The sequence below is a fragment of the Oncorhynchus gorbuscha genome, linkage group LG04, assembly GCF_021184085.1.
Source record: "Oncorhynchus gorbuscha isolate QuinsamMale2020 ecotype Even-year linkage group LG04, OgorEven_v1.0, whole genome shotgun sequence".
In the NCBI taxonomy this organism is placed as follows: domain Eukaryota; kingdom Metazoa; phylum Chordata; class Actinopteri; order Salmoniformes; family Salmonidae; genus Oncorhynchus; species Oncorhynchus gorbuscha.
In genome coordinates this window covers 62,983,726-63,010,197 of record NC_060176.1, presented here as the reverse complement: position 1 = coordinate 63,010,197, position 26,472 = coordinate 62,983,726, and the positions used below count along the sequence as shown (strand labels likewise).

General features: G+C 41.5%; 1 protein-coding gene across 1 annotated transcript in view; it reads right to left on the bottom strand.

Annotated features, from left to right (window-relative positions):
• Positions 1-26,472, bottom strand: part of LOC124034454 (voltage-dependent N-type calcium channel subunit alpha-1B-like) — a 105,318-nt gene that overhangs the window by 58,216 nt on the left and 20,630 nt on the right. The window contains exons 3-12 of the mRNA XM_046347683.1: positions 20,897-21,000; positions 8,385-8,500; positions 7,963-8,052; positions 7,144-7,227; positions 5,422-5,691; positions 5,101-5,213; positions 4,865-4,977; positions 4,610-4,741; positions 1,063-1,135; positions 825-942 (exon numbers count right to left, since the gene is read on the bottom strand). Coding sequence (XP_046203639.1) covers positions 825-942; positions 1,063-1,135; positions 4,610-4,741; positions 4,865-4,977; positions 5,101-5,213; positions 5,422-5,691; positions 7,144-7,227; positions 7,963-8,052; positions 8,385-8,500; positions 20,897-21,000 — 1,213 coding nt within the window. The remainder of the gene's footprint in view (positions 1-824; positions 943-1,062; positions 1,136-4,609; positions 4,742-4,864; positions 4,978-5,100; positions 5,214-5,421; positions 5,692-7,143; positions 7,228-7,962; positions 8,053-8,384; positions 8,501-20,896; positions 21,001-26,472) is intronic.

The window sequence follows — 26,472 nt, the reverse complement described above, 5'->3', positions numbered from 1 at the left end:
ATCTATATTGTTGTCCAAGACAAGAGGACAAGTGTTAATGTCAAGCCCTGCTATACAGTATACACTGAGTAGACAAAGCATTAAGAACACCTCATCTTCCCATGAGATAGACTGACCAGGTGAATCCAGCTGAAAGCTATGGTTCCCTTATTAATGTCACTTGTTAAATCCACTTCAATCAGTGTAGATGAAGGGAAGGAAACAGGTTAAAGAATCATTTGATTGCGTATGTGTGCCATTCAGAGGGAGAATGGGTAAGACAAAAGATTCAAGTGTCTTTGGACAAGGTATGGTAGTAGGTGCCAGGCGCACAGGTTTGTGTGAAAAACTACAACAGTGATGGGTTTTTCACGCTCAAGTTCCCCATGTGTATCAAGAATGGTCCACCCAAGGACATTCAGCCAACTTGACACAACTGTGGGAAGCACAGGAGTCAACATGGGCCAGCATCCCTGTGGAATGCTTTCGACTGCTTGTAGAACCCATGCCTTGACGAATTGAGGCTGTTTTCAGGGCAAAATGGGTGGTGTTCCTATAATGTTTGGTATACTCAGTGTATATTTAAATTCTTATAGTGTACAAATCTGTGCCAAATCATGTTACTATCACAGGCCTCGTGATGCTTATGGAGAAGTTATCATGGTGAAGTTACTCATTGTGTACTTATTCCTCGTGCCCCTATGTTTTTTTTTCTCTCTGCATTGTTGGGAAGGGCCCATAAGTAACAAATACACTGTTCGTCTACACCTGTTGTTTACCAAGCATGTGACAAATACCATTTGATTTGATTTAATCAATGCAGGTCGATCATCTAGAGAGGATACAGTTTCCAAACAGGGTGAGAACGATGAAGTAGATAGAGGAGAACATTCCCCAGCGAACGCCCCCCTGGGACTCTATCCCATGATACATCACCGCATTCCAGTCCTCTCCTGTCAGAATCTAGGAGACACAAACATATTGTCACGGATTTAGCCAATGGTATTACAGTAATTACAATATAAAGTGATTTTCAAAAGGCAAAACAAAGCACAACTTCATTGAGCATTTTGTAAACATCACCTGGAAAACTGTGAGAATGGCTGCTGGAAAGGTGTCGAAGTTTGTTGTTGGTGTCTCCTCTTCAAAATGAAACCTGCAGTCGGAAACACAGATTAGAGAGGTTGCTAACTTTGAGCTATGCCTGGCTATCACACAGGTTCACACTATATTTTATAATCCCTCATCACTTTTGTGACCATTGGAAAATTTAGAAGAATCACACTTAGTAATAATATATTATTGCATTGCTCCAGCAACAATATTTATAGTACATCTTGCTACTGTCAGAGCCCTAACAGCTTGGTTGGCTAATGTAAACCTCTCCGTCAAGGCTGATCTCACAGCAGAACACATTCCTAGCTAATGGGGAGTTGAAAATACATTTATGCTAATCTTGATATTCTGTATTGCTATATGAGAATCTACAGGGACCTCATTACACTTTCCAACAATGAGAGTGATGTAGAAAGCTAAATGTGTCTTCTCTCTGCCTGCTAAAATCCTTGGTGCATATACAGACATTCATTAGTACATATCTCATTAGTTTCCCAACTAGAGAAAAGACAATGCAGGTCAGCATAAAACCCTGTTTAATCCACCCTACTGTAAGGTAAAAAATATGTGCAACTGTACAAGTGAATCATGATGAAATACCAAATATAATAGATAAATACAATAGAACACAATAAATAAAACAAGTGACTTCGGGTATAGTGTGCATCTAATACTGTATGCATCTCACTATGCATCTCACTATGCATCTCACTAAATGTGTTTCTTTTCTTTTCACTGGAACAGGCATGATGTTAAATATACACTAAATGTACAAAACATGATTTATCCTTCTTTATATTTCTCAAACACGACTGGCATTTAGCCTGTATTTACAGTGCATTCAGAAAGTATTCTGACCCCTTGACTTTTTCCACATATTATTATGCTACAGCCTTATTCTAAAATGGATTAACTGTTTTTTCCCCCTCATCAATCTACAGCCATGATGACAAAGCAAAAACTGTTGTTTTCTTTAGAAATGTTAGCTAATTTACCAAATAAAAAAATAAAAAAACTTTACTCAGTACTTTATTGAAGCATCTTTGGCAGCGATTACAGCCTTAAGTCTTTTTGTGTATGACGCTACAAGCTTGGCACACCTGTATTTGGGGAGTTTCTCCCATTCTTCCCTACATATCCTCTCAACACTGCACTGAAAGAGCCTAAACAGCACACAGCCTGATTTAACCTGTTGAGTGTAGGGGCAGTATTTTGATGTTTGGATGAAAAACATACCCAAATTAAACTGCCTATTTCCCAGGCCCAGAAGCTAGAATATCAGATTATGATAGAAAACGCTCTAAAGTTTCAGGAACTGTCCAAATATTGTCTGTGAGTATAACAGAACTGATATTGCAGGCAAAAACCTGAGGAAAATCCACCTTCCCTCCATTTAAAGGGATATCAACCAGATTCCTTTCCCAATGGCTTCCACATGGGGTGAACAGTCTTTAGACATAGTTTCAGCCTTTTATTCTGAAAAATTAGCGAGAATGAGAACAATAGCAAGACTATATACAGGGGGGTACCGATACAGAGTCAATGTGAGGGGGCACTGGTTATTTGAGGTAGTATGTACATGAAGGTAGAGTTAAAGTGACTATGCATAGATGACAACAGAGACTAGCAGTGGTGTAAAGAGGGGGTGGGGGGGGAGCACTGCAAATAGTCTGGGTAGCCATTTGACGAGATGTTCAGGAGTCTTTTGACTTGAGGGTAGAAGCTGTTTATAAACCTCTTGGACCTAAACTTGGATCTCTGGTGCCGCTTGCAATGCCTGTAGCAAAGGGAACAGTCAATGACTAGGGTGGCTGGAGTCTTTGACCATTTTTAAGGCCTTCCTGTATTGTTACCTACCCTTACCATCTGGGGGCGGCCCATCAGGAAGTCCAGGATCCAGTTGCAGAGGGAGGTGTTTAGTCCCAGGGTCCTTAGCTTAATGATGAGCTTTGAGGACACTATGGTGTTGAACGCTTAGCTGTAGTCAATGAACAGCATTCTCACATAGGTGTTCCTTTTGTCCAGGTGGGAAAGGGCAGCGTGGAGTGCAAAAGAGACTGCATCATCTGTGGATCTGTTGGGGCGGTATGCAAATTGGGGTGGGTCTAGGGTTTCTGTGATGATGGTGTTGATGTGAGCCATGACCAGTCTTTCAAGGCACTTCATGACTACAGAATTGAGTGCTACGGGTCGGTAGTCGTTTAGGCAGGTTACTTTAATGTTCTCGGGCACAGGGACTATGGTTGTCTGCTTGAAACATGTTGGTATTACAGACTCAGACATTGATAATGTCAGTGAAGACACTTGCCAGTTGGTCAGCGCATGCTTACATTACACGTCCTGGTAATCCGTCTGGCCCTGCGGCCTTGTGAAAGTTGATCTGTTTAAAGGTCTTACTCACATCAGCTACGGAGAGCGTGATCACACACTCTTCCGGAACAGCTGGTGCTCTCATGCATGTTTCAGTTGTGTTTGCCTCGAAGCGAGCAGAGAAGTAGTTTAGCTCGTCTGGTAGGCTCGTGTCACTGGGCAGCTCTCGGCTGTGCTTCCCCTTGTTGTCCGTAATGGTTTGCAAGCCCTGCCACATCCGACGAGCATCAGAGCCGGTGTTGTATGATTCGATCTTAGTCCTGTATTGACACTGCCTGTTTGATGGTTCATCGAAGGACATAGCGGGATTTCTTATAAGCTTCTTATAAGCATCCGAGTCCCGCTCCTTGAAAGCAGTAGCTCTAGCCTTTAGCACTGTGCGTATGCTGCCTGTATTCCATGGCTTCTGGTTGGAGTATGTACGTACGGTCACTGTGGGGACGACGTCATCGATACACTTATTGATGAAGCCAATGACTGATGTGGTGTACACCTCAATGCCATCGGAGTATGGATGCGGGCCTTACTTTTTAGAATAATTTATCAATTTTGAGCAAACAGAATGAGCAGCAGCTACGTTTGGCTACATACGGACCGTTAGTGAAATTCCCGCGAGAGAGTAACAATTAATGTGATCGGATGTTAATTATTTGACTCGCCTACCTGTATTTGACATTGTGATGTTATTTCGTTGAACACTAGATGGTTTAATGTTTTTTTTGGCAATGAAACGAGGCTACTCATTTTATGTGAATCACATTTTTATTTGGCGTACCCCGGACAGCACTGCGCGTACCTCTGGGGGTACCCCAGTTTGGGAATACCAGTTTGGGAATACCTGTACTAGAGCAACAATGTAATGTAGTGAAAACAACTTGCATCTATATTACATTACAAGCTAAATGGTAATGCTAACAATAATACAACTGGCTAATAAGACAACTGGCTAATGGGTATTACAGTACAGTGCGTGTTCTGGACAGGACCTTTTTACCATCGATGACCACTTTGGAAACAAGCGTTTTAATGAACACTTTTAAGTGATATCCTCTGGGTCCATATTGTACATTTTGTTGTATATGTCTGTTACCCAAATCAATTAAATTAAATTCAATACTATGAGAGGCACTGGAGGTTGACTCACATTCCCCCAAAGAGCTGCATGCCCAGTAGGGCGAACACCACGATGAAGAGGAAGAGGAGGAAGAGCAGGCTGATAATGGACTTCATGGAGTTGAGTAAAGAGACCACCAGGTTCCTCAGAGAGTTCCAGTACCTTCAGGGACACATGAGAAGGATGAAGAGGGGGAATAAAGAGAGGATAGCACTACATGTATAAGATTGTGTCATGTAAAGTTATCATGTCATGTTTTGGATGACAGCGTAACAGATCACTCACTTAGTGACTTTGAAAATCCTGAGCAGACGGAGAGCTCGCAGGACGCTGATGCCGTAGGAAGCCCCAGGTTTCACAACTGCCCAGATCACCTCAAAAATACTGCCTATAATCACCTGGAAGGAGAGTACATTGAATTACTTAAAATGTGCTTCTCCTTAATGCATTGCAGTGTAATGTAATTCTCTACGATACAGTTTTCAGCAGTGCCGGTTTTATTGAATTTTAGTCTCACTCACTCCAAAATCAAAACAATTGAAAGAGGAATGGAAGTAGTTCCTAGGTCCTAGTCCATACATTTTCATGGACATCTCAGTCAGAAACAAGCCCAGGAATACAAACTCTGCCAAATCTGCCGGGGAGAGGTAAAAAACACAGATAAATTCACTGAGTCAAATATGTCTTCACCCTGATGTCTGAAGTGATTAAATATGACTAATACACTATAGATTGCATTGTACAAACAGCAAATAAATAGAATGACAGGTTTGGTTGGTGTTGGTGGGGAAATCAGTACTGTATTCCCTCCCATGCAGGGGGGGGCATTGGGCAGGACTTACACAGCGCATAGGTGAGCCACTCAGGCTGGTCATAATGAACAATGGCCACACACAGTGTGTTGAGGCCCACCAGACACAGGACTGTCCAGTAGAAGCTCTGGGCCTTGACCAGGCGTCTGATGGTGAAGCGGAGCCGCTTCTCTTTCCTCCGGAAGTAGGAAGCACTGTCGTTCTTGCTGCTCTTCAGGCTGGCCCGGGTGAATGGAGAACCTGGGGGAGTAGCCCGGGTGAACGCAGACCCTGGGGGAGCAGCCCGTATGAACGGAGACCCTGGGGGAGCAGTGGGGGGAACAGCACACACACACTGGACATAAAGTCACACAATCATCCATACCGTATTTCTCATTAAAATCATTTGAATGTAACTTGATGACCTGAAGGTTTTCACTTGGTGGAGACAGCCTATAAACATTGTTAGACACAATGAGAGGAAAAATAACAACATTACAGCTAATAAACCCCAGCTCTGTACTGTGGCTAAAACAAACCACAGCATATAATGCCAAATACAGCAACTTCTATGTAAATTACAGTTCTTCACATTTCTCTTTCATAATGATGCATCATATTGTTCAGATGGACAGTATCCTTCTCAGTGTCCTCCTGGCTAGTTCATGGCATCCATAAAGAACTCTGTGCACTGCCCTCCTCCTTTCTCCTACATCTCCCAGCCCCTGTGCCATAATAAACCCTCTGTAACTTAAATTAGTGGGGCTGGACCAAAAGAATAAAGGTGAAAAATGGTTTCATTAGGATCTTGTTAGTGGCCCAGCAGAAGAGGGAGAATCATAATTTCCTGGGCTATTTTCTTCTCCACATCTTACTCTGTGTGAAGCATCATAAACTAAGTACCAAGTCAGGTTGCCCTTTTCCTTTCTCTTTTTCACTCTCTCCCTCCATCTCCCTCTCCTTCTCTGTGTCATTTCTCTTTTTCACTCTCTCCCTCCATCTCCCTCTCCTTCTCTGTGTCATTTATCTTTTTCACTCTCTCCCTCCATCTCCCTTTCCTTCTCTGTGTCATTTCTCTTTTTCACTCTCTCCCTCCATCTCCCTCCTTCTCTGTGTCATTTCTCTTTTTCACTCTCTCCCTCCATCTCCCTTTCCTTCTCTGTGTCATTTCTCTTTTTCACTCTCTCCCTCCATCTCCCTCTCCTTCTCTGTGTCATTTCTCTTTTTATGGGATTCTAATACTGAGCCAAAACACACAATTTCCCTTTAATTACTGTGCAGTGATGCAGATCAAATTAAGGAGTATTAATAATCACTTATGCAGCAGGACTGAGGAGTTCAAACACATAGTAGTTAGCAACCAACCGCCAAGAAGGAGGGAACAGTTGGAGATGACTATTATTTTTTAATAAGAGTCTATTGCAATGCTTCTGTCATTAGTCTTTCTTAAAGGTCACTTGTCTAACAGAATAAACAAAACCAGGAGTCATTATGTCGCATAATGGGAATAATAGGAAGTGTAGTTACTTATTTAGCTATATAGGCTGGCCCAATACCGCTGAAAAGACAAACTACTAAAAATACAAAATGATTTAATATGCAACATTATTCAATCGAAGGACAGTTTGAAAAAATATTGTTCCAGACTTGCAGTTGAGACTGACATTAGAGACACGAGACAGCCAGTACATAGGTAGATCAGTATACAGCAGTGAGCAGTGTGAAAGCTAACAGGTTGGTTGAGAGGTCAGAGGTCACGGGCATTGGCCTTACCAACAGATGAGATGTCAGGGAAGTGGTCTTCGCCCTCCTCAGCGTTGATCAGGTCATTACTGCTCTTCTTGGCTCTTTTTAACACTGAACACACATTAGAACAACACTGTAGGGTTAGCAGTACTGATGGGTATGACATCGGCTCTCAGGGAATTAAAACCCTTAGCCTACAATTTCCACACCCCCGCAGAATTCTAATTAACATAATACAAAGATTCCCATCAAAATCCATCTGTTTAAGCTAGAGATATCTGTTTTTTGCATGGGCTGCTTAGACAGGGCTTAGACTCTAGAGGGTTATTAATACAGTACTTCCATCAGGTAACTCACTTGCATTCTAAAAAGCAGCCCACAACTTGAACCCTTCACATTTATGACAGCTTGTGAAACAGCATCTCATGAGAGGCCTCTTAGTTCTTGTTGGCGCAATAGACCATTCAAACTTGACTGGCAACACAGCCCCCTCACACACACTCTCCCAGGCAGGCTCTCTCTGAACTGTAGCACTGTGCACCTCTCTCCTGTTTTAATCGAATTTAAATGTTGCCCCAACACCCATAATTACTGTGGGTTCACACTCGGGCTGTGATTGATTCTGTGCTGGGCTAACAAGCAGCAGCACAATATCTAAATCAGAGAGGGTGGGTGGCATCTGCCCAAAGCCTGACATAGCCACAGCCAGAGAGGAGCCTGGGAAGACAGTCCTGGGCAGACACAGGGAGACAACACAGACGAATCTCATCCCCAAGGTCCTGAGTTTTCCCTGATCAGATCAGGCGGTCTGAGCAGCCTAACTCAGGGCCCGAGTATACCCTTCACCTGGGTTGTTGTGTTTCCTCTTGTACCACGCTCCATCCAGAGGAGACATCTCTTCAGCATGCTTGTCTTCCTCTGCCAGCATCACCTCCTCTGAAACAAATACATAGCCACACACCATAACATGAACACACACACGCACGCACGCACACACAGATTTCCAAACCATCAGCATATTTAATATTACATATCATAAAACCCCAGGACTAATGCTATGTCAGCATAATGTAATATACTGTATATTTCTAGGTCATATAGCTAGATATAAGAAAATGTGTGGAAGATTACTGCATAAGGTATCAACTCCCATTTGCCTGTAACTAACCCTTGAGCAAAATCTGAAGCAGTATTTAAGTCAACTTAAGTATTAGAGTAAAGTTAAAGTTTTAAAAGTAAAAGCGAGAAGGAGTAGAGGGCAGTCTGACCTGCCTTGCATATCCATTCCAGGTATCCAGTCAGCTCCCTCTCGATCTGCTGCTGCCTGCGAAGCTTCAGAAACTCCTGCCTCTTCTCCACACGCTCACGCTCCTTGGCAAACTCCCTGCGGGGACAAACACACACACTTATCGGACAAGCCTGGGAGCAACACACACAGTTGTAGCTACAGGTCAGAGCCTGGAGCACTCATCTGCTGACAGCAGTCTGCCTCCCAACTGTGGAACTGGCTGTGAGTGAAACTTTTTGGAGAGACACTTCTAGTCTTTGCTTCCTCTACATTAAAAACTTTAAAAAGCATGATTATGCGAGTCCATATTGCCAATACAGTCAGGGGTGTATGAAAACATCGGATCTCTGTGGTTACACCATGAAGCAATCATATTTCTGACACAATCTGATAATATCTTGGAACAACAAGCAACCCAGTTTCCCTTGCAGAAAGACAAATAGTCAAACCTATTTAATAAACAAACATTTACCCGACACAGGCCCAGAGATCATTGGCTGAAAGATAAAGTTTCCAACACTGTACAGTAAAGGACAATATACTGTAACTGCACTCTACACCAGTGTTTTCCAACCCCTGGCCCTCGAGTGCCCCAACAGTACACCGTTTCGTTGTAGCCCTTGACAAACACACCCACATTGAGGGCTTGATGATTAGTTGAGACGTTGAATCAGGTGTGCTTGTCCAGGGTTACAATAAAAATGTATACTGTTAGGGGTACTGTAGGACCAGGGTTGGGAAACACTGCTCTACACAATGCATGCAATTACACTTTGGAAATCAAATGAGCGTCATTCATTTGCATCAGTGCTTGTTCCGAATGCACTCACAACATAGAACAGTCAATTTAAAAAACGCTGAAAGGTGCATGTGGTGGTTTTTGTAACCACAGACCCACAACTCATTATCTAGCCAATTAAATAAGCCCATTTAAATTATTATTATACAGGTGTATCCTGGGAATAAATAGGCCTACTGCTGATTGGGTAAAGGTTGGATTACCAAGACAAAGAGGGGGAGGTCTCACTCATTAACCTGCACTGTGAAACCACAAACAGAACATCACTGTTGCCATCTCCCTGGATTGAGTAGCTGAGGTTGAGGACATGCTTTTATTTATCTTCCTCCTTCCACCCACAACTTCTCTGTGTGTAGTACTAGCTCCTTAAGACCTGTTAACGGAGGGATGGGAGGGGAGGGAGGAAGACAGAGACACAGAGAGAGAGGGACAGTAGTGAGACAGAGAGAGAGAGAGACGGGGAGAAAGAGAGAGAGACAGGGACAGGGAGAGAGAAACAGAGGGAGAGAGAGAGAGATAGGGAGAAAGAGAGACAGAGAGAGATAGGGAGAAAGAGACAGAGATGGGGAGAAATAGAGATATTGGGAGAAAGGTCCACAAATACCATCTAGACACCAATGCCCTAAAGCACACAAAAAACTATACCAACCTCGGCCTAAACATCAGGACCAATTCGACATCCCAATTAGGATCTGCCTAAAAAATACTTGAATCCGTTAGTTAACCAATTGCTCTATATGGTTGTGAGGTCTGGGGTCCGCTCAGCAACCAAGAATTCACAAAATGGAACAAACACCAAATTGAGACTCTGCATGCAGAATTCTGCAAAAACATCCCGGTGTACAACATAAAACACCAAATAATGCATGTAGAGCAGAATTAGGCCGATACCCGCTAATTATCCAAATCCAGAAAAGAGGAATTCTACAACCACCTAAAAGGAAGCAATTCCCAAACCTTCCATAACAAAGCCATTACCTACAGAGAGATTAACCTGGAGAAGAGCCCACTAAGCAAGCTGGACCTGGTGCTCTGTTCACAAACACAGACCCCAACCAAATCACGAGAAAACAAAAATAGAATTACTTGATACATTGAAAAGATTTAACCAAATAACAGAGCAAACTAGAACACTATTTGTCCCTAAATAGAGAGTACACAGTGGCAGAATACCTGACCACTGTGACTGACACCAAATTAAGGAAAGGTCCTTCTGTAGCTCAGTTGGTAGAGCATGGCGCTTGTAATGCCAGGGTAGTGGGTTCGATCCCCGGGACCACCCATACGTAGAATGTATGCACACATGACTGTAAGTCGCTTTGGATAAAAGCATCTGCTAAATGGCATATATTATTATTATTATTATTATTATATTTAACTATGGATAGACTCAGTGAGCATAGCCTTGCTATTGAGAGAGGCCGCCATAGGCAGACCTGGCTCTCAAGAGAAGGCGGGCTGTGCACACTGCCCACAAAATGAGGTGGAAACTGGGCTGCACTTCCTAACCTCCTGCCAAAATGTATGAGCAAATCAGAGACATATTTTTCCCTCAGATTACACAGACCCCCAAAGAATTTGAAAACAAATCCAATTTTGATAAACTCCCATATCTATTGGGTGAAATACCACAGTTTGCAATCACAGCAGCAACAAGAAAATGGCAACCAGTGAAGAACAAACACCATTGTAAATACAACCCATATTAATGTTTATTTATTTTCCCTTTTGTACTTGAACTATTTGCACATCGTTATAACACTGTACATAGGCATAATATGACACTTTATATGTCTCTATTCTTCTGAAACTTTTGTGAGTGTAATGTTTACTCTTCATTTTTGATTGTTTATTTCACTTTTGTTTATCTATTTCACATGTTTTGGCAATGTAAACATATGTTTCCCATGTCAATAAAGCCCTTTGAATTGATTGAATTGAGAAAGAGAGATTTTAGGCTGGGTTTCTGTACAGCACTTTGTGACATCAGCTGATGTAAGAAGGGCTTTATAAATACATTTGATTGATTGATTGAGGTATACAGAGACAGACAGAGCAGCAAAAGAGAGAGAGGGGCAGATGGAGACAAATGAGGGATCCCCTCCCTGAACGGTCCAGTTTCACAGCTCACTCGATGAGAGCCAAGCAGTGATTGGTGTCTCGCCCTCGCAGGTCTGAGGGAAGCTCCTTCCTCCATTGCAGTGGCTATGTGTGTGTGAGGAGGTGGTGCAAGCTCCACAGCAGTCCCTCAGGTGGGGGAGTGAGTCAAAACACTCCTCAGCAAGCCTCACACCAGCACTGAGCGCAGACTCTCTCTCATCTTTCTTTCTCTCTCTCTCTCGTCTTTCTTTCTCTCTCTCTCTCATCTTTCTTTCTTTCTCTCTCTCTCATCTTTCCCTCTCGCATCTTTCTCTCTCTCTCTCATATTCTTCTCTTTACACAAACAGATTAGCTAGACATACAGGCGATCCCAGCTACACACTCTCTCACTCAGCCTGTACAGTACACACAGGCTCACCGAATGCAGAGAGATTGCAGAGTAAAACACACACAACAAGCAATCACTTATAGACACATTTTGCAAGCAGCACGGAGCGCGCACAATATCAAACTGCTCAGAGCTGGGATACTATGCCTGAAAATGGGAAACTGTTTTAAGCTAAAACTACAGTATAATAATAAAGGACCTGGAAAATCTAAAGAAGCTGTAGCTTACATATCACACACAATATAAGCAACAAGAACATGAGTCAGAAGTCAAGGTTCAGACCAAGTGGTACAGTATGTGGATTTACAGCTGTACAGCTGTGAGTTGTGGAGCAACAAGACACAGCATGAGCCTCCACCTGACTGACAGATGGACATTACCCTGCTGGGAAGGATCTGAAAAACCTGACCTTCTACTCCACACAGAGGAAAAGAGGGAGGAGGAAAACATAAGGGAGAGAGAGAAGGTGTACATTTATATTGTGTATTTCACTTTAGTTTATTATCTACTTCACTTGCTTGGGCAATATTAACATATATTTCACTTTTTTTTCTTTAACTAGGCAAGTCAGTAAAGAAAAAAATTGTATTTTCAATGACAGCCTAGGAACAGTGGGTTAACTGCCTGTTCAGGGGTAGAACGACAGATTTGTACCTTGTCAGCTCAGAGATTTGAACTCGCAACCTTTCAGTTACTAGTCCAACACTCTAACCACTAGGCTACCCTGCCACCCCATGCCAATACAGCCCTTGAATTGAATTGAGAAGGGGGGGTAGAGAAAAATATTAAAAGCCAGTGTTGTGCCTCAAGTTGGGCTGTCTGTGGCACTCCCTTTGTTCTAATCAAAGCCCTCACAGAGTAAGCTGATGGGGTGATTTGGGCAGGAGGGCGGGGGACATTAAGAGGGGTGATGAGATAAAAGCTTGCTGTCTCTGCCTGCTGCTCCTGGGGCTGTGGCCTCTAACCCCTGTGTGTGGCTGTAGCCCTGGCCCCGGCCCCCTGCAGGACAGACAGTGGCCTTTAGAATGTGACACAGCCCTGTCACAGTGCATCAGTGACCTTTATCCCTTCTGACCACAGTAAACACGGCTGACATGTTTTGGTATCCTTCCCCAGATCTGTGTCTCGACACAATCCTGTCTCTGAGCTCTACGGACAATTCCTTTGACCTCATGGCTTGGTTTTTGCTATGACATGCACTGTCAACGGTGGGACCTTATATAGACAGGTGTGTGCCTTTCCAAATCATGTCCAATCAATTTAATTTACCACAGGTGGACTTCAATCAAGTTGTAGAAACATCTCAAGGTTGATAATTTGAAACAGGATGCACCTGAGCTTAATTTCGAGTCTCATAGCAAAAGGTCTGAATACTTATGTAAATAAGGTATTTCTGTTTTACATTTTTTTATGAATTTGCAATAATTTCTAAAAACCTGTTTTCACTTTGTCATTATTGGGTATTGTGTGTAGATTGATGAGGAATCAAGTTTATTTAAAACCTCTTAAATGTTAAGGCCCCATATTTGGGGACCCTATTGGATTTGTTTTATTCAATTCATTATGGCATGAGAACAGTAGCCCCTATTTGCAAAAGCAAGGTGTCTGAGGAGAGTTGAGTATCTTGGCTATTGATCGGTATCTTAAACTATTTGGTGTGAATTACTACCATACATGGGCATACAAACTTATAAGGGCAGGCTGAGCTGATGACCTTATTTCAAGATGGCTGCTACCTATATTCCGTTTAGCATTGTGAAGCATAAACAAAATAAACACGGAATACGTTGATACACACCAAAAGCCGGGACTCCATAGATCATGAGGATGTCTTATTTGTCTGCCTGGGACATATCGTTATTGATCACCAGACCCGAGAGTCAAAATGTTTATTTGACACAGCGTTTTCACCAAATATCTTACAAGATAAGCTTCTATTTGGTCTGTGTTTGAGCTATGGCTACATGCGGGGTATCAAATGAATCCCTATGTTGGTAGGAACAAATATTGCCTATTGCCGATGTTATCTGATGATGTATGACTTAATGGACATATTGAATGTCCACATTCGCGTCACATTTTGAGCATAAAAAATATGACGATACCTGCTTACTCACTGTAGGCATCCATTACACAGAGGATTGGCTACTGGGGCACCTTGACAGTCTTGTAGCCAACGGGATAAGCTTTCCAGGGATATGCAGTTGACCTGGGTGGGACAAAGCAAGGCCTCGAACCTTTTATGCATACCGCAAACTATTACTACCGGGCTCAGAGACAAGACGCACCGAGCACGATTTCATTTAATTTCTTTAGCATAAAAGATAGTTTCTCAAGGGTGAAAAAAAGGTAAAAATGAAGAATATCGAACAGGAACTTAAAAAGAAGGCAGCTATGTATAAGTATAGCGACATAGAAACTTTGAATAAAATAATGGAGTCGGACACGGATTAGGGGACCGATTTGGACAACGAAGATTGCTTTCTAGAAGGATTGGATCCACTTTTAGATCTGTAAGTAAATTATCTTCATGACTTTATATAGCTAATTTACTATATGTATTTCATTTTTTATAAGTTGTCTGCTTTTTGTGCTTTGGATTTAGTTTACATAGGCCATTGTAACAAGTCATTTCAATGTTATATAATTACAAAGTAGGTATTGTCTATGTTTCATATTAGTTCACTGTTTGCTGTTCTAAGTTTCATCCTTGTAACTTTGAAGAGGCCACTAAACGCTTATGGCCATTGTTGATTTGTGGTTCTCACCTCTTCCTTTGTCTCCAAAGTGTTACTGTGTGCATTGTGTGTGTGTGCTTCACCCCTTCTATGTGAGTCACTGCACAGGTAAAGTTGACCCTAATGTTGTTTTGTACATTTAGTCAACTGTGATTCTGTGTGTCTTATAACGATACATCCCTTTATTTTATTCACAACAAAGTGGAGGATGCAGACGATTTGGATGATGACGTTTGGGAGCCACGTCTCCCCAGCAACCGCACCTGCTGGTCAAGGTCTTCATCCACTACTGCTATGTCAATCACCCTGTCTAATGGTTCTACATCCACTTTTCATAGACTTCTTGAAAAATAAAATACAGTTGAAGTCAGAAGTTTACATACACTTAGGTTGGAGTCATAAAAACTCATTTTCAACCACTCCACAAATTTCCTGTTAACAAACTATAGTTTTGGCAAGTCAGTTAGGACATCTACTTTGTGCATGATACAAGTAATTTTTCCAATAACTGTATCACAATTCCAGTGGGTCAGAAGTTTACATACACTAAGTTGACTGTGCCTTTAAACAACTTGGAAAATTCACAAAAATGATATCATGACTTTAGAAGCTTCTGACATCATTTGAGTCAATTGGAGGTGTACCTGTGGATGTATTTCAAGGCCAACCTTCAAACTCAGTGCCTCTTCGCTTGACATCATGGGAAAATCAAAAGAAATCAGCCAAGACATCAGATGTTTTTTTGTAGAACTCCACAAGTCTGGTTCATTGGGAGCAATTTCCAAGCACCTGAAGGTACCACGTTCATCTGTACAAACAATAGTACACAAGTATAAACACCATGGGACCACGCAGCCGTCATACCGCTCAGGATGTAGACGCGTACTGTCTCTTAGAGATAAACGTACTTTGGTGTGAAAAGTGCAAATCAATCCCAGAACAACAGCAAAGGACCTTCTGAAGATGCTGGAGGAAACAGCCACCAAAGTATCTATAACCACAGTAAAACGACGGGCCGGGCGCAGTGTGTGCTAACCAAGGTCACCAGGTGCACGGTGTTTCCTCCGACGCATTGGTGTGGCTGGCTTCCGGGTTGGATGCGTGTTGTGTTAAGAAGCAGTGCGGCTTGGTTGGGTCGTGTTTCGGAGGACGCATGACTTTCGACCTTCGTCTCTCCTGAGCACGTACGGAAGTTGTAGCGATGAGACAAGATAGTAACTACTAATAATTGGATACTATGAAATTGGGGAGAAAAAGGGGTTTAAAATATAAAATAAATAATAATAATAATTCAAAATAAAATAATTTTAAAAATTGAAAGAATATGGCACCACAACAAACCTGCCAGAGAGAGGGCTGCCCACCAAAACTCACAGACCAGGCAAGGAGGGCATTAATCAGAGAGGCAACAAAGAGACCAAAGACAACCCTGAAGGAGCTGCAAAGAGGAGATTGGAGTATCTGTCCATAGGACCACTTTAAGCTGTACACTCCAAAAAGCTGGGCTTAACGGAAGAGCGTCCAGAAAAAAGCCATTGCTTAAAGAAAAAAAATAAGCAGACACGTTTGGTGTTTGCCAAAAGGCATGTGGAAGAATCCCCAAACATATGGAAGAAGGTACTCTGGTCAGATGAGACTAAAATGGAGCTTTTTGGCCATCAAGGAAAATGCTATGTCTGGACCAAACCCAACACCTCATCACCCTGAGCACAACATCCCCACAGTGAAGCATGGTGGTGGCAGCATAATGCTGTGGGGATGTTTTTCATTAGCAGGGACTGGGAAACTGGTCAGAATTGAAGGAATGATGGATGGTGCTAAATACAGGGAAATTCTTGAGGGAAACCTGTTTCAGTCCTCCAGAGATTTGAAACTGGGACGGAGGTTCCCCTGCCAGCAGGACAATGACTGTAAGCATACTGCTAAAGCATCACTCGAGTGGATAAGGGGAAACATTTAAATGTATTGGAATGGCCTAGTCAAAGCCCAGAACTCAATCCAATTGGGGGGGGGGGGTGAATAGTTATACACACTCAAGTTTTCAGTTTCTTGTCTTGTTTGTTTCACAATTAAAAAATTGCATAGGCATGTTGTATAAATCAAAATATACAAACCCACCAAAGATGCTTTATTTAGGGATAGACAGGAGCACACTCCAACACAACAAACGAAGCATTTTTGTGTAGTGAGTCCGCCAGATCTGAGGCAGTAGGGATGACCAGGCATGTTATCTTGACAAATGCATGAATGTGACCATGTTCCTGTCCTGCTAAGCATTCAAAATGTAATGAGTACTTTGTGTGTCAGGGAAAATGTATGGAGGAAAAGGTACATTATTTTCTTTAGGAATGTAGTGAAGTAAAAGTAGAGCAAAATATCAATAGTGAAGTACAGATATCCCAAAAAACTACTTAAAAGTAGTACTTTAAAGTATTTTTACTTAAGTACTTTACACCACCGGATTGTATGATGTACACAGAGTCTTACAGAGTCAGAGTTTACGCCATCTTCACAGATGGGATACTGAGTGCAGCCAGTGACGAGACAACAGGTACAACTGTTGAGACAACTGACTTTCTGACAAAGTAACACACAAGTCTTTGAAGACCATGATACACCAGCGTTTTTGGGGGAAATATTGCAGAGCAATTTTGCTGGCAATAGAGGTGGGAATGAGTCACTGGAGCAATGAGCAACATGAACATTAATATTAGATCAATAGATCAATTTAAGCTTATTTCCCCCATTTATTTACTCCTCTCCTATAGCTTGTTATTGACTGCCACATCTGTACTGAAATTCACAGCTGTGCTCTGTCCATCAACTCAACCTGCTGCCAGTCAAGTCAATGGCAATATAGACAAAGATAACTAGCTACATTAAGCAAACTTCCAACTTCATAATCGTAAACTAGAAAGATGTAAATGGTTTTAAGATAGCTAGCCAGCTAGTTAAACATACAAAAAAAAACTATCTAAAATGAAATGTACACAGCTATAGCTAGCTAACACTCTACCTGGCTAGCTAGATAGCTAATTTAGCCAGTTTGTCCCATTGACATTGCATGAGCTCTGGTTAGCATCCAACCATGTATATTTTTGTCAGTTAAAAAAGACAAACTGTGCACAGTATATATTTATTAACATATGACCATATACTGAGTGTACAAAACACCTTCCTAATATTGAGTTGCCTCAGAACAGCCTCAATTTGTCGAGGCATGGACTCGACAAGGTGTCAAGCGTTCCACAGGGATGTTGGCCCATGTTGACTGAAATACTTCCTACAGTTGTGTCAAATTGGCTGGATGTGCTTTGGGTGGAGGGCCATTCTTGAAACACACGGGAAACTGTTTAGCATGAAAAACCCAGCAACGTTGCAGTTCTTGACAAAAATCGGTGCGTCTGGTACCTACTATCATACACAAAGGCACTTAAATCATTTGTCTTGCACATTTACCCTATGAATGGCACACAAACCATGTCTCAAATGTCTCAAGGCTTAAAAATACTTATTTAACCTGTCTCCTCCCTTTCATCTACTGATTGACATGGATTTAACAAGTGACATCAATAAGGGATCATGGCTTTCACCTGGATTCACCTGGTCAGTCTGTCATGAAAAGAGCAGGTGTACTTAATGTTTAGTATACTCAGTGTATATTGCAGTAAGAAATCATTTGAGACGTGGAAGTCAACTTTTCACTCCAAAACGGGAGTAGATTTTTTCTCACTCCAGATCAAAAACGGTTGTTTTCCAAAACATTTTAGGATGGTAGACTGATCACATGACCAATATCAAAACCCCGCAGATAAAAACAAAAAATGTAATTTTCAAAGATTTTTTTGTTAGTTTTTCATGGCCTTATGAAGAGCATAATTCCACATTGATAGTACAGAAAGAGCTGAAGCCATTTAGTGGAACAGCAAGTGAGAATTAGATTTGGTTTCAGAGAAGTAATAAATTCAAGTCCTAATAGCAGCTAGTACAGCACTCATCAGGAGGCCTTCCATTAAGCTCTGCCAGTTTGTGTGTTTGTGTGTAAATGTGTGAGAGAGAGAGAGAGAAAGAGAGAGAGAGAGAGAGAGAAAGAGAGAAAGAGAGAGAGAGAGAGAGAGAGAGAGAGAGAGAGAGAGAGAGAGAGAGAGAGAGAGAGAGAGAGAGAGAGAGAGAGAGAGAGAGAGAGAGAGAGAGAGAGAGAAGAGAGAGAGAGAGAACATGCCCCCTGGGCTTCAAAACAATGAACAGAAAAAAACATATACATTCCAAATTACACAGCATTGGCATTACACTCGAGGCTACGGCATGATTCACCAGACATTGATGGTATAGGGATACGTGTGGGAGTAGCTGCCTTCAATCCAGGGACTACTGTACTGTAGTGTAAGGACAGGAAATGCTGTAAACCAATTTAACAGAAATAAAATGCTATTTTCCCTTGACAGTAATTTGAACAGGGTACAGAGTGGATGACACATTCAGAAAACACCTCTGATATTGTCTATGTTGGACTATTCTACCTCCAGTGTTGTCCTGGATTACTCTGCTGTTTAGTGAATCTAAAGGAGGGAGTCTAATACAGCTCAGCACTTAAGAGCTCTGTACTGTTCTGTTCTGTACTGCTCTGTACTGCGCTGTACTGCTCTGTTCTGTAGTGTTCCATACCGTTCTGTTCTGTTCTGTTCCTTACTGTTATGTTCCTTACTGTACTGTTTTGTACTGTTCTGTTCCTTACTGTTATATTCTGTTCTGTACTGTTCTGTTCCTTACTCGTTATATTCTGTACTGTACTGTTCTGTTCCTTACTGTTATGTACTGCACTGTACTGATCTGTTCCTTACTATTATGTCCTGTACTGACTGTCCTGTACTGTTCTGTTCCTTACTGTTATGTACTGTACTGTTCCTTACTGTTATGTACTGTACTGACTGTCCTGTACTGTTCTGTTCCTTACTGTTATGTACTGTACTGTACTGATCTGTTCCTTACTGTTATGTCCTGTACTGACTGTCCTGTCCTGTACTGTTCTGTTCCTTACTGTTATGTACTGTTCCTTACTGTTATGTACTGTTCTGTTCCTTACTGTTATGTTCTGTTCCTTACTGTACTGTTATGTTCTGTTCCTTACTGTTATGTTCTGTTCCTTACTCGTTATATTCTGTACTGTACTGTTCTGTTCCTTACTCGTTATATTCTGTACTGTACTGTTCTGTTCCTTACTGTTATGTACTGTACTGTACTAAGCTGTTCCTTACTGTTATGTCCTGTACTGACTGTCCTGTACTGTTCTGTTCCTAACTGTTATGTACTGTTCCTTACTGTTATGTACTGTTCTGTTCCTTACTGTTATGTTCTGTTCCTTACTGTACTGTTATGTACTGTTCCTTACTGTTATGTTCTGTTCCTTACTGTTATGTACTGTTCCTTACTGTTATGTTCTGTTCCTTACTGTACTGTTATGTACTGTTCCTTACTGTTATGTACTGTTCTGTTCCTTACTGTTATGTTCTGTTCCTTACTGTACTGTTATGTACTGTTCCTTACTGTTATGTTCTGTTCCTTACTGTTATGTTCTGTTCCTTACTGTACTGTTATGTACTGTTCCTTACTGTTATGTACTGTTCTGTTCCTTACTGTTATGTACTGTACTGTTCCTTACTGTTATGTACTGTTCTGTTCCTTACTGTTATATCTGTACTGTTCCTTACTGTTATGTACTGTTCTGTTCCTTACTGTTATGTACTGTTCCTTACTGTTATGTACTGTACTGTTCCTTATTGTTATGTACTGTTCTGTTCCGTACTGTTATGTTCTGTTCCTTACTGTACTGTTATGTACTGTTCCTTACTGTTGTGTACTGTTCCTTACTGTTATGTACTGTACTGTTCCTTACTGTTATGTTCTGTTCCTTAATGTTATGTACTGTTCTGTTCCTTACTGTTATGTACTGTACTGTTCCTTACTGTTATGTACTGTACTGACTGTCCTGTACTGTTCTGTTCCTTACTGTTATGTACTGTACTGTACTGATCTGTTCCTTACTGTTATGTCCTGTACTGACTGACCTGTACTGTTCTGTTCCTTACTGTTATGTACTGTTCCTTACTGTTATGTACTGTACTGTTCTTTACTTTTATGTTCTGTACTATGTGTGTGAAAACATTCCAGTCAGGTCACTCCCAATGCAAACTCTTGGTGGGCAAGCATATATTTCACAAAACACTGCTTCTAATGTGAGAAAACAGGAAAAATACAAACACTGTAAACTATGTAAATGAATACTCCCATTCGATTAGGCTAACGCCATGCCAATATAGTCAGACAGAAGCTTCATGTTAAACAGAGCCAGCAGGTAAGTGAAATGACTTGTAAAGAGCACTATACTGTGTGTGCTTCATCATAGTGGGTAGATAACAACACCTTTCCCACAGACAGGGATGGTGTTAGGACATGATGTTGACACTCACCCAGACAGGACTCCCAGGACCAGGTTGAGCATGAAGAAGGATCCGATGATGATGAGGGGGATGAAATAGATCCAGTTCCAGGTGTTCCCTGAGGCATCGTTGGCCTGCAGAAACACACACAGAGAGAAGGACGGGTGATACTTTTTTACATTAGCCGCGGTGCTTATTGAACATTGTGCCTGGGGAAGAAAAAGAGTAGCAATAAACAATACCGTTTTCTTTTGGTGTGCTACAAAAATGACAAGATTCTGTTTTATTATTATTGCTATCAATATGATGACATGATGGGGGGAAAAACTCAAAGTAGGTTTTAACTGGAGGGCTGAGTGATGACTGACATAGATGAATGACTTTCCACCTGCCGCCTTCTCTCTCTCCAGCCGATCCCATCGACCACAACTCCCGATCCCCCTGTCTTTCTCCTGTTCTCCATGATCCCACTCTATAAGGATGGAAATTCATGGCAGTGATGGTAAGAGTGACAAACACTTTTTGGGTCAGATCTGCTCTTAGGCCATTTCAGTGCAACCCAATGTACTGTATATTGTCTGTAATTGCGAGAGGGACCTGGGACTGCTGAATCAGCAGACAAAAATACAAATTGTAGACAACCCCCCTCACCCCCTCATAATCTCTAAAGCATCCAATCCACTGGATAAACCTCCGCCCTCTTCCTCCCTGTCCATTTAGCATGTGTATGTGTATATTATTATTATGTATGTGTATATTATTTTGTAAGGCAATATTTTTGGCAAGGAAGCATCCTCGGGTATGCCAAGTTACAGTATTGACTCAGAAATGTAAATACATTTTGTAAGCGTTGAGTTGAGGGATATATTATATGCTCCACAGTATGGGTGCGATACACAATGTACGTTGGGGAGTTGCAATCTGTAAACGTCCTTGGGTCCGAAGCAAGATATGTCACGACACCTACCGAAGATGGCTCCTCTTCCTGTTCGGGTGGTGCTCGGCGGTCGTCGTCACCAGTCTACTAGCTGCCACCGATCCCTTTTCCCTTTTCTGTTTGTTTTGTCTTATGAGTTACACCTGTTTCTTGTTTACGTTTAGTTGGGCTAATAAAGCTGGTCGGCCCGCCTGCTGTTTGTGCGGGCTTATTTTTCCCACTGTGTTTGTGTGTGGTAGTGTATTGGTAGCGTTTTTCGTTTTGGGGTTTTCCCTCTGGACTTGTTAGGTCCTGGTTTCGTGTATCGTGTTTGTTGCGCCCGTGAGTTTTGGCGCGCACGATTTTCCCCGTGCCAAATAAAGCACTACTCAGTACTTTCTGCCTCCTGCGTCTGACTCCGCACCCACTACGCTTAAGTGCGTCACAAGATATTACATTTCTGGTGTATAGAAATCTTTTTCTGCTTGAATTACAACTGTCCCACTGGAAAACTAAAAAAGTCAAAAGAGGGAAAAATCTAAATCCTTCTCTGGAGTTGATCCAGTTGTTTACATGGCAAGAGGCGAATGTGGCTGTTTCTAAAGTCTGAGAGCCACTACATTACAGTAGAGTAGGTCCACTCCACTCTAAAACCTATCTACTATAAAAGCCAGGGGTTCAATAAACGCTTTCTCAGTTGAGAGACCCCTAGACCATGACATTCAGAATGCAAGCCCAATAGCGATACTGGTTTAATGTTAAGAGGGCAAATATACAGCAGGGGACTGAGACAGTAGGAGCCAAAATCATTGTCTGTGGTGAATTGGATTTGTATGTCATAGTGACATCTAAATCCCCACTGCAACAATGTTTATTCCTGCATTTCCCTGCTCATCTAGGGCCCATATGGTTTTCATGACCCCTGTGAGAAAAGCAGAGAACCTCAATGGAGGCTCCTAGACAATTACTAAACCTTATCTCAGTATTAAAATATATTTGTTTCTCCATGTCTACGCCAAAGTAAAAACTAGATTATTAATTTCTATGTGAGGAAGTCTACTGCTGAGGGCAATTGGATTGCTGAAAATTGGCTGAGACATTAGCGGAAGAAATCTTTCTTGGTGGGTTTTCTTTCTGGATAACACCATTAACGGATTGTCAGTGAAATGCTTACACATGCAGAACTCCCTCACAGGCATGTGCAGGGCCTACAGAATAAATGCCTAGGTTTACCTCCAATGTACTCACATCCTTCCTTACCTTTGTCTGTACACTATGCCTTGAATCTATGCTATCGTGCCCAGAAACCTGCTTCTTTTACTCTCTGTTCCGAACGTGCTACACGGCCAGTTCGTCTAGCATTTAGCCGTATCCTTATCCTACTTCTCCTCTGTTCCTCTGGTGATGTAGAGGTTAATCCAGGTCCTGCAGTGCCTAGCTCCACTCCCACTCCCCAGGTGCTCTCATTTGTTGACTTCTGTAACCGTAAAAGCCTTGGTTTCATGCATGTTAACATTAGAAGCCTACTCCCAACGTTTGTTGAACTCACTGCTTTAGCACACTCTGCCAACCTGGATGTCTTAGCCGTGTGTAAAACCTGGCATAGGAAAACCACCAAAAACCCTGACATCTCCATTGCTAACTATAACATTTTCCAAGATAGAACTGCCAAAGGGGGGGGGGGGGTGTTGCAATCTACTGCAAAGATAGCCTGCATAGTTCTGTATTACTATCCAAGTCTGTACTCAAACAGTTCGAGCTTCTACTTCTAAAAATTCACCTTTCCAGAAACAAGTCTCTCACTGTTGCCGCTTGCTATAGACCTCCCTCTGCCCCCAGCTGTGGCCTCGATACCATATGCGAATTGATTGCCCCCCATCTATCTTCTGAGCTCGTGCTACTAGGTGGCCTAAACTGGGACATACTTAACACCCCGGCCATCCTACAATCCATGCTTGATGCCCTCAATCTCACACAAACTATCAAGGAACCTACCAGGTACAACTCCAAATCCGTAAACACGGGCACCCTCATAGGGCACCCTCATAGATGGACACCCTCATAGATGTCATCCTAACTAACTTGTGGGCCAATATTTTACAATCCAGGTGAGACTCACAGTTGTAATCGCTGTCAAAGATGATACTAACATTGCTTCAGGGGGTTGAATACTTATCAAATCAAGATATATATTACTGTTTTATTTTCCATTAATTAAATATTTTTTTTGAATTGTTCTTCTTTTTTGACAAAATAGTATTTTGTGTTGATCGTTGACAAAAATGACGGTTCAATCCATTTTAATCCCATTTTGTAACATCAGCAAAGTTGTGAATACTTTCTGAAGACACTGTAGGACAAGCATGCTCCACTGTGAATTACATTGACAGTAGCAACACATGCAGGAAAGACACTATTCTACAGAGAGAAAATACATTCTATATGTAGAGTACCTTACTCCTTGACTTATTCCACATTTTGTAGTTACAACTTGAATTCAAAATCTTTTTTTTCTCACCCATGAACACACAATACCCCATAACGACAAAGTGAAAACATGTTTTAAGAAATGTTTGCAAATGTATTGAAAATTAATAGAAATATCTGATTTTCACAAGTATTCACGCCCCTGAGGCAATAGCAATTACAGCTGTGACTGCTATGGGGTATGTCTATCAGCTTTGCACATTTGGATTTGGGTAGTTCCTCCCATTCTTCCTTGCAGATTTTCACAAGCTCTGTTAAATTAGATGAGGCGCGTCGGTGAACAGCAATCGTGGTCTTTCCATAGAATTTCAATGGAATTCAAGTTTGAGCTTTGGCTTGGCCACTCAAGGACTTTCACATTCTTGTTCTGAAGCCAGGGTTGCTTTGGCTGTATGCTTGGGGTCATTGACCTGTTGGAACAAATCTCCCCCCCAGTTTAGGTAAGACATACAAAACCTTGCAGAGGACCTAATCAACTGACAAGTTCTTATACATAAGATATATATATATATATATATATATTGTCATGACGCTGGCCTGGGGGATAGGTTTATGACAGTCATAAATACCTCTTCCCCACTTTTTCCTCTCTCTACCCTACTGGTATTACATTGGCAAAACCCATGGTTAACATAGAGATTATGGGAACATCAGAAGGTGGGGGGAAATGAACTATATTCTGGTAATCCGAACAATTGAATATATGCGGTGGTACTTAATGAATATGATGTCAGTTCGGTTGTCATCTGAGACATTCTCATCAATGATAAGATGACATAAACTCTACAGTGGAACGTCTACACATCAGAGTTATGGTATTCACATGTAATTGTTGTTCAATTTAAATGTTTGAATATGAAATTATTCGTGATGGGTTGAAATGTGATTTTAGCTTCTAAAATGTGAGATTTGGGCTTTCATAAGATAGGGCTCTGCTCAATCAGTGGCCCGCCCCTGTGAAGCGACATGGGCTATAAAACCTTTCAATCACACCCTCCTCTCCCTTCCTAGATAAGCCCTTGAAGACAATGTAACTTCCTGTTCCGAGGATGTAGGACGACGGTCCGATGTCAGAATGGTTCAGATAATAACTACAAAATGAAGCCAACATCAGCGTGAGCTTTGGTTGCGAATGGTATGAACTTTGAACTCTTATTCACTACAGAATTGATACCTCCTAGACGTTGAGTTAGCAACAGCAGCTGCAAACGCAGGTTAGGAAGGAACAGACAGAGTATCCCGTCTATCACACAACGACGTTACTACAACTTATCCAATTGACCACCAGAGACATTCTTCAAAGGACAGAGGACTCGGTTTGGTCTTCCATCTACCACCAACCTACTGAAGCGCAGCTCAGAGTAAATTTTATAGCATTTTCCTTTTCCAAATGGGCAGTAATTTAGAATGCATAAGATACTGTATTTACGATAGCACAGCTTCGCCCTTCGTTCCTCAGTCTTCCCGCTCTTTCACTCAAACCCAGACCCTTTTCTTTTGTGTAACAAGCTGTCATATCTGTTCCGCCCGCTAGGGACGTTTTCCTTTATGACGTAATTTGTAATCAAGTTATTATTTAATTATGTGTATGTGTAATTCTGTGTGATTAGTTAGGTATTTAGTAAATAAATGATTCAACCCAATTTTGTATTGCTGATTCAAATTGTTAGCCAGGGTTCGTGCAGATAACCAAGAATTTACAACTTTCAGATGAGACTGAATTGAGATGACGATTAATATCGACTGCTATTGATGTAAAATATTACTAGGTCTTTAAGAGTTTATTCGGAAGATAACAGCTCTATAAATATTTTTTTCATAGTGCCCGACTCTCTAGTTAATTACATTTACATGATTAGCTCAATCAGGTAATATTAATTACGGATAAATTATTTTATAGAATAGCATGTCATATCACTTAATCCGGCATAGCCAAAGACACAACAATAAATATATAACTATTGGAACCAAGACTTAAAAATAACTAATATTGGTACAATACGGAGGGAGTGATGGAACATAACTAATGAAATTACAGTAAATGAAAAATTACACTTAATCCAGTATAAAATAATTTACAGAATTTATTATATAAGCGACAACATTCATAAATTCTACAACACAACGATAGAGTTATGTCTTAAGTGTCAAATGAACAATGACTCAATAATTCAGGCCTTCTAGAAATACTATGAAGTACAAA